The sequence below is a fragment of the Lates calcarifer genome, linkage group LG9, assembly GCF_001640805.2.
Source record: "Lates calcarifer isolate ASB-BC8 linkage group LG9, TLL_Latcal_v3, whole genome shotgun sequence".
Classification (NCBI taxonomy): Eukaryota; Metazoa; Chordata; class Actinopteri; family Centropomidae; genus Lates; species Lates calcarifer.
The window spans coordinates 22,609,312-22,622,137 of record NC_066841.1 but is presented as its reverse complement, the minus strand read 5'-3'; the positions used below and the strand labels follow the sequence as shown (position 1 = coordinate 22,622,137).

Genomic DNA, 12,826 nt, shown 5'->3' with positions numbered 1-12,826 from the left:
TCTCTCATTGAGCTCAGTAAAGCCATCAATAAACATAAAGCTGATATAGAGTAGCTGAGAGAATATAGCCTGAAGACTGGGGAGGAGGATCATGATTTTAGATCACCTGCTTCATGATCCAGGTACACACCTACTCTGGGGGATCGAGGGCCTGAGATAAACATTTTAATGTTGTTATGTCTGAATTAATAACAATTGCTGGAACAATCTAATGCCCAAGAACTGACATGGTATCCAAGAAACCCTTTTATCCAACTGCTACTGAAACAATGTACAGTTAGAGCCTCTCTCAGCACCTGGAATATGTCATCAAATCTCTCTGGGTAATCAGAGTAAAATGTCCTGTAATTTGTCTCTGCCTCTGACACAGCTGACATCACATTTTCAAAGACGGATTTTGGTGCTACATGAGCATGTCGTGACAGTGAAGAGTAACTGCATAGGTACTGGGTGTGATCCTGTGTGTGAGAGCTGCTCCAAAGTAATGTCCTCTCAACTTAGCAATCTCTTGTTCTCTTGTCTCTTGCTCTGCCTGCACTGCACATCTGTGGGTTTTCTTCTCACCCTCTTCATCCCCGCACCTTTTAATGCACCTCATACAGTGGCAGAGTTTGTCCTGGGCCTGCTGAATAGCTTGCTCTTCCATTGGTCACTTTGGTCACTTTCAAGAGTGTGACCTGGGACCTTTATTGTATGTTTTTCCCCATCCCTGTCTCCCCATGTTTCCTGCCATTTCCCACAAAAATACATTATACTCCAATAGAAGTGCTTGTTGGATGGCAGCTTGAAAGACTGTATTACTTCAGTGTTGTCCAAAAGAGGGCAGCAAAGCACTGTCCTCAGTTTTCATGAGGAGATGTAGCATATTTCTTTTTAAATCATTCTTCACAAGGGAAACTGTTTCCAAAATTGCTTTACTGTGTCCACGTTCAAAAATTGTCATCTCTGTCACCTGAATCTGTTTCCTCTGATTGCTTTCTTAACTGCCAATAGCCTGAGAATAAATATGATACTAGTCATTCCCAATCTCTGTCTCCCCTTGATGTCAACATCACATCACTAAGTTTCCAACTTCTAATTTCATTTAGCGTGCTCACCTCTACCACAAAAGCCTTTCTTCTTTGAAAGTTAGTAATAGTTAAGTAAATAGTGCAAGAGTGTGAGTATAAAGACAATGACACAGTAAAGGTGGACGAGTAAGTAGAATGGTTTATGTGTGCTGCGTTATGTCGACAACTTCTCTCATTAGTCTCATTTAGTCACTTGTTAGAAACTGCTTTTTTACAGACACATAAAAGCTTCACAAGTAGGCCATTTTCAGACATATTTTATATTAATGTAATGACCTGTCAACCTGTCTCCTCTGTGTGCATATATGTCATTACTCCTTCGATTCTGGTACCCAACAACACATCAAAATAACATTTGTGCTTGGTTATGGGACTAATACTAGAACCTACTAATAGAATAATGCAGTGATGACATATTTCCCTGAATTGTGAATTTCCTTTGCAGATTAATAAAGTATCTATCTAGCTAGCTAGCTGACTACCTATCTCTGTAGGCCAACCCAGACGTTAGCATCATCCCAGTCCCCCCGACAACAAGCCAATGGGATTTTTCCATTGGTTTTTGAATTATTGCAGAAAATAAACTCTGGGATCAACAAAAGTTTATGATACTTAAACATTTTATTCAGTGAGATAATCTTTGCAAAAGAACACCACTTTGGCTACTTGTTGGCCACTACCTCTTTTAAGACACTTAAAAGCTTAAAACAACACAAGCGAGCTATGTACTGATGTATTTTATGTTCTAGAATGAAACATAAAAATGGCTTGAGTTTGTGCCAACTGCAGACCCCACTGACTTTGGAATGAGGGCACTGGACGTGCTAAAATGCTACCTTATTACTGGATTTTAGCACTCATTCCTGCGCCACTCTATTGATTGTACATTCAGTTGTAACCGACTGTAGATTTAAGAGATGGTGCTGTGCTGCAAGAAGCAGTCAAACAGACATTTACAGGGATTGTCCTGGCTGAATTGTCATTAAGTGTTGAGTGCTAGGTTAATTAGCTTACAGTAAACAACTGGTTTAAAGGTGCTATGTATAAGTTTTTGCTATTTCTCCAAAGCCAACGTTAGCATTACCTGCTGTTTACTCACCAACGGCTTCAGTTATTGTTGTGTTTACAAGACAAGAGTCTGCCCTCTTGGAAAGCACTATTTCTTGTGTTGGACTGAGGGCAACCTGGATGCTACAGTGACTTGCTATTGCAAAGTAATATTGTAAGACAGGACTGGCCAGGGCTATCTGGTTAGCAAAAGAGGAGAGAAAAAGAACAAAAAAGGTGAGGAAAAGTGTAAAAAGAGTTAACACTGGCATTGCTTTCCACTGCTTGACACAGCTCTTGGTGAGTAAAGGAATGAAGTTTGATGCTGAACTTGCAACATTTCCTCCAGACTGGTAAGTAAAAGGCAATTAATGCACTATTAATGCAGTGATAGCAAAAACTTACATATAGCACCCTTAAGGAGGAGGATAAACTGATGCTAACACATAAGCAAGGTATTATGCCTGAGGGAGTAAATGTTGCAGTGCATAAGTGTAGTGTATTTATTAAATTAATCAGCTGTATTGTTGTGACTTCCTGTCACATTAAAATCAACTTATACCAGAATCACAGTAGTGACAACAATGAATACAGTTTTGGGTGAACATGCTTGTAGTCAACATTATTTGCATGACTATCTAACTATTTTACATCAGTAACAATTTACCAATTATAGACTGCGATCTGCGGTGCTGAGTGTCCATATCAATGAAAGATGTAATACTAATCCATAATGCCAAGTCCTCACCTTCCATTACATTGACATGAATGTTGTCAAAGAGGACATCATACTTAAATCAGAGGACAAGAATCAGAGCCAGGTCTTTGACAACAAAATCAGTTGCACAGGTAACAAATACGAAAATGAGTGGTAGTATATGAAAGTTAGAATCAGGCAAACAGCAGAAAAGAAACAATACACAGTTCAATCCCATTTGAAAGATCGCTTACAGTACATACAAATTAGTAAGAGAGAGACCAGACTGTCCTTTTTTACCACTACATACAGAATCACTAGGCAAAATATTGATTCAATTTAATTACAGATCTTTGTGTTCATTATACGTTTCCCTTTTCTAACTTCTAATTTCTAATTAATTTTCTTTTCCTTTAAAGGCGACCATAACAAAATGAGAAATTAGTTTCAGTACACATGTATGCTGGAATAATATTGCACTTTTAACAATTATTGACAGTATTAAGAATTTATTAAGATTTTAATTTTTCACATGGTTTGAATTCTGACATAATTCAATTCTGACTTTGAAGTACATGTATATTCATGGTTAAGGAAGACCATTTGCCCTGCATATTGTCTGCTGGAAATGGCCTGTGTAATACTGAAGAATGTCAGTAACTGTAACTGTCATTTTTATTCTGACAACACGTGTACATTTCAGAAAGTAAATAAAAAATAGCTAAAACCTACTGCAAGTGTCATTTTATTTTCTAAGTTTTATATATATATATATATATATATATATGTGTGTGTGTGTGTGTGTATGTATATATAATATTCTGTGTCGTTTGGAAACTGTCCTGTGTGCTGCTTCTGTCTGTATAAGCTGCTGGAAACTTAATTTCCCTGAGGGAGTCAATAAAGAGAGATCAATAAAGTCTGTCTAAGTCTAAGTCTAATAACCAGACTCAGTAATGAATACAACAGTAAATAAAAGCAGATGGCCGTCCACCCTGAGTCTGGTTCTGGTTTCTTTCCATTAAACAGGAATTTTTCCTCTCCACTGTCATCTAGTAGTGCTCATGGTGGGAACTTTTGGGTTTCTCTCTCTGTAATGTATATTATGATTTGGTGCTATATAAATGAAACTGATTCATCCAACCTGTAGTCTCAATTCCAAGCCTGAAGGCCTGAGACTTGTTATCCACACTAGCTATCTACTTTGTGTCTGCCTCCCACAGCACAATCCATCCCTTAAAACGCATCTCTCTCGTCACATCTCTGTGACTGTAATGGCTGCCGTCAGCTCTGCCTATGGTGCCCTCCCCAAAGCCGTGATTGGACAGTTGATCATTTGTCATTTTGCATCTTCCTCTTAGGGAAGGAAATGCGCCCTCTCACTTCCTCATATGAAAGTGTGTCAACTACCTTTTGTTTTGATTTGATTTGATTGAGAATATGTTTGTGAATATGCTGCAAAAAGCACAATCTCAACTGACATCAGAAGGGTCTTAATATCAGTGTTACTTTATCACCTGGTGCCCATGACCTGCCTTGAAGTAAATCTCTGTGTCAAACTAGCTTCAGGATCTTTGTTGTTTCAGTTTTGTGTTGTATATGTATAAGTTATGTATATGCATCTCCTTCAATAAATGTGTAAATGTGTAATGTTTAAATTACTACACCTCATATCTGGGGCCAAGTAACATTCTAGCATTGAAAAACTATACATACTGCACAGAGTGGCAGGAATCAAGGCTAACAGGAGACCCACAACTCTCATTTAGAAGATTAATTCAGCTGTGCTCTCAGTATACAGAGCCTCTGGTTTGTTGCTCAACATGCCTGTATGTACTCTTCATATCTCACTCTGACTGGATTTTGTAATTAGATGTCTTTCGCAATTTGTCTGCAGAAACTTCCTCGCACTTAGAAAAGTAACAGTGCCCACAGTTTGCCCAGGGGTGGCAGGACTTTGACAGGACATTACACAATCTTAATGTTCAAAAAGAAAGTAGTATACAGTGTACTCAGAAAGTATTCAGACCCCTTCACATTTCTCATATTTTATTAAGTTGCAGCCATATGCTAAAATAAAATAAAATAAAACATATTTTCCCCTCAACATTCTACAACTTAATTCCCTATAATAACAAAGCAAAAACAGAATTTTAGAACTGTTTGCAAATTTATTAAAAAAGAAAACCAGAATTATCACATTGACATAAGTATTCAGACCCTTTGCTATGACACTTGCAATCTAGCTCAGATTCCTTCCATTTCCCTTGATCATCTTTGAGATGTTTCTTGATTGGGCACATACCTGTCTATATAAGGTCTAGTCAGAGCAAAAACCAAGCCCTGAGGGACTGTCTGTATAGCTCAGAGATAGGACTGTGTTGAGACATAGATCTGAGAAGGCTACAAAAAACTTGCTGCTGCATTGATTCCCAAGAGCACAATGGCCCCCATAATTCTTACATTCTTGAAACAACCAGGACTCTTCCTAGAGCTGGCTGCATGGTCTAACTGAGCAATCACAGAGACAGCCTTGGTAAAAGAGGTGACCAAAAACCTAATGGTTACTCTGGTTGAGCTCCAGAGACCCTGTGCCTAAGCAAGTGTCATATGTCACACGTAATATTTCAGTTTTTACTTTTTAGCAAATTTGCAAAAAGTTCTAAAATCATGTTTTTGCTCTGGGATTATGTGGCATTGAGTGTAGACTGATGAAGGAATACATTTTCTTTCTTTAGCATAAAGCTGCAACTTCACAAAATGATGCGTTATGGAGGCAACATACAGTCAACAAGTTTCTGTACAGAAATTTTATTCCCAATCCAGTGTGTGAAGCTGAAAAATACAGCAACATATAGCAATGTATTGGTAAGAAATAACTTAGCAAAATAATCACAGACTGATAATCATAACCCAGTGGTTATCTTTTTCACAGTTACAACACTAGAAATTGTGTACACAAAACTACATGCAATGTAGCATAAAACACAATCAGTTATTCCTCTGTGGAACTGGATAAAAAAAAGAAATATGTTTAGGTCTGACATATACAAGTATCAAAACAACTGAAAGAAAGGAGTAAAGCAATACTGAAATATTTCTTGAAAACAACTGGAAAGTGATATGATGTAATCATGTACAAACTGATGCTAACATATAATACATTTGGATCAAATGTATTTGTATAATCAGTTACAGAAAACACTGCTAGACTGCTGCTTGACTCAGAATTTGTGAGAAAAATGTCGGATAAATCTGCATCTAAACTAACATGGCTGCATTTTTTGGAAAAGTCACTGGCACATACATGCTGACATGGTAGTGGGATGTCTGTAAGTATTTGGGGAACAAATAATAGAAAAAAAGGACATTTTAAAGTGATTATCTGCAGTTCAATAGACTAAACTTTAGTTCTGCTGCTTTGATCAGTCACTCAAAGATCCATCAGCATTGGTTATAAATGAATACAATAGGTAAAACAAAGTATAGAGATAAGTTAATACAAACTATGGTGACACACACGTTTAACAATTCAAGGTAAATGATGGCAACGTTTTTGTTTGAGATTTTGATGAATGTGCTGCTTTGGTTTGTGATATACTTGTTATTATTTAGTAATGTTTGTGTGCATGATAGCTATTAGCCCTGCATTCTTTTGCAGTGTTACATTACTCACATGAACAGCATGTCAGATACTATGATACTTTGAGTGTTGACACTCACGATGTTTAGTTATGTTTGCTTTATGCAGAATTAGATGATGTAACCCCAGTCTGTCCCCTAGTGGATACACTGGCCATTGGCCAACCACAATGTTGCTCATCATTAAGCAGAACTACTTTATGACAGTATCAGATTTTTGTATGAATACTTAATGTGTCTGGTATTACACACACAAACGGACACACACACATTTATGTACATATTTGTGTTATAACAGGGTATATTTTCTTGTTGTTTACTCGATACCAAATTATTCCGTTATAACACTAAACTTATTTTGGTATAACAACATATCACTTTATTTTGGCATATCACATTTTGTCACCCCTACCTCTGATAATGCACAGCAAAAGTTGATTTTTTTAAAAAAAGATCTACATCAGTTTCATGTTTGTACATCCAGTATAGAAATATTATTGGTCCAGGTCATCTTGGTTGGGTGTTTATCTTAGCTGGTGCACAACGACTGGAAGTAGAGAACTGCTGGTCTGGTTAAATCAAATGAATAAAACAACTGGCCAATTTCTCATGCAGCTACCATACTTCAATAAATATAACAATCTTTTTTCAAGAATCTTAAGCTTTCAGATAATCAAAGAATAAGTCAGCAAGATTATATATCTGATCAGACATTCAGTGCCAGCTTTTGGTAATGATCAGCTTACTGACCTCCTCACAGCAACTACAAGTCCTGTCCCGAACACTGGTAACTCTGAACATGTCCAAGTGACTCTCAGATGAACTGGTGACTAGCTTGAAGTTGCTGGAAGACACTGCCAACAACGCTAAACAAGCACGAACACATCCTGGACCTACAGGGCAGTCAGAGAGGCTTTTGGACAGTGAAAGTTTTTATTGTTTTGGTTAAACTAGACATTTCATGGTCTATTTTTGAGCAATCACCAATTATATCTCTTCCTTTACAATATGAAGAAAAGTCTTTTGGTTTTTATTAATAGACAATCAAAGTGTTTGCAAATGATCATCCCAGGTTTTATTTTTGAAATTCAATTAGCTAACCATTAAAACTTGTTCAGGTTGTGTAATCCAGTACATGAAATCTGCAATAATTTTTGTAAACATTACACTATTACTGCATCATAATATAGTTTAGAAGTTCAGATTGATGTGAAAAGTCTAATCTAGATCATAACAATAATATGATACTGACAAAAGTGAGTGCAGACTTGATATGGAGTCTGACTGAATTTTTAAGGCTAACACTAAAGATATGATAGGTCACACTGTTTTTTAGTACTTATGTGAATAGGTCTGTTGTGTTTTCATGACTTCATCTGAAACTATAGATTCTCCCACTTTTATCCACCCACTTTTTTATATTTTTATCTTATTTATCTCCTGTTTGTGTTTCCATGGTAATGATCTCTCTGTAAAATACATTGGTAAACACTGGTTGCTTAAGCCCCATAAATAAACTGACTTGACAAAAATGATATTTATATATATATTTTTTAAAACTAATCATAAAAAATCTAATCATAATTTATCATCCAATGTTTTTTTTTTTTTTTCAGAAACATATAGCTTAATATGTAAGGTAGGGTTCCCTTTTATTCACTTTCAGATTTTCTTTTTAAGTTACTAGTATTTTATAAATAGTGAGTGGGGCATTAAAGTGTAATAATACTAAGAGTCTACAGTTGTGCTAGTGACTGTGGGCCTGGTGTTTTGTGGTGCTTTGAGTCAAATGCTAATGCATGGTAACATGCTAACAATGACAATGCTAACATGCTGATGTTAAGAAGGTCTAATATGTCTAACATTTTTTTGTGGTAACATGCTAACTAAATAGCACCAAACACAAAGAACTGAGGCTGCTGGGAATGGGATTAGTTTTTGCAGGTGGCTGATCATAAACCACGGTGATAAATACCAATTTTGACCTGTTGATGGTGCTAGAGGAAAGGATAGATAACCAAAGTCAATGGAATTTGTTCTCCTGGGGCCACAAAAGTCTGCACGAAATTCCATGGCAATTCAGCTCATAGTTGTTGAGATATTCGAGTCTGGACCAACTCAGCAAATGTCTGACAGTGCCATTCCTACAGCTACACCACTAGCATGGCAAAAAATAAACCTGTCAGTGGACAAGTCTTTTTTTTTTCTCTGGAGACCATACCATTTTTGTTATGTATTGACTGACATGCAGCATACACCAATACCGCTATAAACTAACATTGACCATGCTCTAATGGATTGTAAGAATCAAGCTAGTTTCAGGAGTCTGCCAATTGATTTTCCTACCCTGCAGAAAATAAATATAGACTGGTAAAAGTCTGGAATGGTAGAAACAGGAAATTCCAGTTTCTAAAACATGATATGCAGAATAATTAGTAAATTACATGTGATTTGTAGTAAATGGGAATTAACATGTATCATCACGACTATTGTCCCCTGGAATTTAAGAGAGCCTTAATGACTGCACACGGACAGTCATTTTGGGGAATCGATCGGCTAGTTGAGGACGATTCGTCCACACTAATTTTGGTAAGGGACATGAATGAGTTATATATATATATATATATATATATATATAACGTGTTAGATTTTTAACCATGTGATTATCCAAGTGATGGATTAATTATTCTTTTTTTAAATATTTTTTATTATGGTTAATATCATAAATAACATTAGAAATTTGACATCTATTCATAACTTTTTAACTTCATTTACATTTTTTTGCAAGAGTTTTACTCCTATAGGATAATAACTAGCGTATTACAACTCTTATTTTCACAAATTACCACTGTTTTCATCAGTTATGATAACACTGTACCTAAAGTAACAAGAGATCTGGAAACATGGCAGTATCACATCTCTATAGCAAAATCTGATGGGCCAAGAAGCTGTAGTATGTATATTCAAATTATCTAATCCCTTTATTTAGAGGTCAAACTGAAAGAGAGTGCACCTGAAAAGTGTCTGCATAATGTGATGGAGTTCACAATACACTGGTGACCATTTTGCTTTTGTTTTCTCTTTCCAATAAATCTTAATTTGGAGGTTTGTTGCCAACCTGTCTGTCTGTCTGTCTGTCTTACTGCTCGTGTTCCTATCCTGTCAGATATTCATCCTCCAGGTCTTGCTGGGCAGTTCCAGGGCAATCCCTCCCCTGTATATGGTGAGTAAAAAATCTCAACTTCAGGCTCACTGCTATTGCTTCTCCCCTGCTGTAATATCCACATTATCATGGATGCTTTGCCAATCCACCTGTTCATCTTACCCTCACTAGTGAACAAGACCCCAAGCTATTTAAACTCCTTTTGTTGTGTTCCCAAAACCCAGTAATTAACTTTGAGTACGTATCATTACTGATAAGAGGATGGCCAGTGATGCAAGTTGTAATACAGCAGAATTATCCTTACAATGCAACATAACATTTTGCTTTTGAAGCAGGTTATTTAACAGTACCAATGCTGATGGAGTCTTCATTCATCCTAGTGTCCTTCAGAGTGAGATCAGGAGTCAGACTAAGTTTTAGGGTGGCTTCCCACCAACAGTGTCTCTGAGGAGCAGCTTTGTTCAGCAGTTGGTGAATCAAAGATAATCCATCATACCATTTCCCTTTGTTGGCCAATTGTCAAAAATAAACTCTTTTAAAAATAAATACAGTATTTACACACACATCACATACATGATTGTTGAAAGCCTGATACTTAAATTCACTCTGACAGCTGCCTGGCATACTGGTGTTCACATCAGCTAGCTGTTCTCTACATTATTGATTATAGTTATCACCTTGTTCAGTACTGTTGCTGTGGTATTTGTCAAATTTTGATTTGTTCTGTAGAAAATATTAATTGTTGCTATTTGTAAACCTTGCTATGTACATCAACAAATACCTTTTACAGTAGGACTACCAACTGAGGTAGCAAGGTGGTGAACAGATGAACTAATCCAGGGTTACGTCCTTATTTTAAAACAGTTCAACACTGGCTCTAAAAGCCAAACTCATGGCTCTATATTGTTTTTGTCTGACTATCAGTACCATATTTTTTAGAACAAATTCAGTCCAGCCATATGTCAGAGGGCTGAAGGTGATCAAGAGTCATCGTCTGTCCTCATTTGCTGCAGTGCTTATCTTTCATGGTAATAATGAAGCCTTCAAACAGGGTCATGTTTTTCATGTTACTCCACACCTTTTCAGATAGATCCAAGATCACAAGTTGGGATGTGTATTGACATCGTTTGTTACTCTTACTCAATATGTTGAAATGAAAAAAAAAAAAAAAAATGAAATCTTTCACCCTAATTGACAACAAAAAAGCAGGCATCCATATTTTTCTTAGGTGCCTTGAAATAGTCTTGTTGGACTTCTTAAACAAGAGGGGAGTTTTTTTTTCTTTCTTTCTTTCCATATGGAAAACCTGAGCTCCATTTGAAGGCTGTATAACACTGGTGTGCAAACCAAAGATCAACATCAGTCAGCTAACACTGTTGTGCACATTTGTGCACTGATGCAACTTTTCACCTAAGCAAAAACCCAACATGGGCCAAAAAAATGATGTGCTTGCTCACATGTTTATAGCAGCATAACAAATGACAGTGAACAAGGAAGCTTAGAGAAAGAAACAAAAGGGGACAGCCTCACCAGAGTCCTCCATTGACTGCGTTTTTCCAGAATTTACATTACACTCTGTCAGGGTGTAGAAGACAGCAGGTGTGTTGGCATGTGTAGTCACACATCCAGTATCAAAGAGCTTCTTCAGATACTTCTCCACCCTCCCATTTCAATAGATACCAATCAACTGTAGTCTGTACTTCCTAAACAAGTGGATTTGGCACAATAATGTCCCCTCTGGGTAAGGTCTGCTCTCATTCAAATGACATGAGGTTTGCTGGTATCTGTTGAGAGAATAGAACAGATATACAGAACAGCAGAAATATTAGAAACAAGGAAAGATGCTAGTGCTGTCAGAAGTGAAAAAAAAATTCACTAAACCACTCGTGGGTCTCAAATAGATGCTGCTCTGTGTCTGTGCACAGCAGTTTTAATACAGTTTATCTTTTTATCTTTTTAATGGAAAATGAGTGAGCAATCCTACCTACATACTCAGCAGATATAAACATTCATTAGCATCCATTTGGAGTCATGTATCTGGTGGCATGGTGAAGAGTCACTCTCCTTCTGGCTCTGTTTCTCTCATTACTGTATTTTTTGGCAGATGTTATTTGCACCCAGGTATCAGTTGCCAACAATGTTATTTACACCCAGGTGTATATAGCATGACAGAGACAAGCATCCAGGTGACCAAAGCCAACAAGCATGCAGGCAAACATCAGATACTGTATGCATATACATATTGTATGTATATCTCATGAGGCTAATGCTGTGAGAGGATTTATTTTAACCCATACCATGATCTTGTCCTAAACTTAACAAATAAGTTTTGGTACCTAAACCTGATCAAACTGTGACTAAAAATTGAAAATATATAATAGTACTAAAACAAGATAAGTCAATCTCATGTTTTAGTAGTACTAGTACACAGCACACAGCAAGTCTTTCTTGTGCTGTGTGTACACTATTTCACCTGATTCCTGGTGCAAATTAAACAGCACACTGCAACTATTTCTTCCTTCCTGTAGACCATTTTTTGTTTTGTTTTGTTTTGTTTTTTTTTTTGCCTGGTGCAGCCAAAAAAACTAAGCAAGCCACTGGGCATTCTGTAAGGCAAATGTTAGTATTTCTGTTTGTTAGGGTGCCGGGGCAGGCTGGGTGTAAATACCTGAATAGCTGATGTGAACTATTACCACCTGGGTGCAAATAGACACTCAGCAATACACCTAGTCTGTCTGTTTGTCTGTATGATAAACCTGGTTTGTGCTATGGACGTCAACTGATGTGCATTCAATAATATGACATTTTGCGATGTGGCTACTGTGTGTATTTCATTTGACAGGATGAAAAAAATCAGTGTATCTGCCTCTGAAATCAGTTTTTTTTTTCCACAAAATCCTTTTTTCCCAGCAAGACATAAAATGTAAAAAGTGTTCAAGTTGTTGAAAGATATACATTTTCATTTTGCTGTTGCTCAGCTAGTAGTGTTAGTGCTAAACTTGGCTAAACATGTCCAGCGCCTAGCTCTGTACTGCACAGAAATGTAAATAATGTTCATCTTTTTATCTGAATCTGGCTAAGACAAACTAGAGGTTTTCCCAAAATATGGGAAATATAGCAAAAAAATGGCTGACCATTTTCATACTTCTGGAGCCTGCCTTGTAAGCTTGTCATATTGGCAAGACATTGCTAAAGAAATAGTAAAAA

General features: G+C 36.8%; 1 protein-coding gene across 5 annotated transcripts in view; it reads right to left on the bottom strand.

Moving 5' to 3' along the window:
- Nucleotides 1–5,615: 5,615 nt before the first annotated feature.
- Nucleotides 5,616–12,826, bottom strand: part of LOC108900739 (ras-specific guanine nucleotide-releasing factor RalGPS1) — a 109,957-nt gene continuing 102,746 nt past the window's right edge. For all 5 annotated transcript variants that reach the window (XM_051072706.1, XM_051072702.1, XM_051072704.1 and 2 more), the window contains one exon: nucleotides 5,616–11,403. In XM_051072706.1, coding sequence (XP_050928663.1) covers nucleotides 11,374–11,403 — 30 coding nt within the window. In that variant the 3' untranslated portion in view covers nucleotides 5,616–11,373. The remainder of the gene's footprint in view (nucleotides 11,404–12,826) is intronic.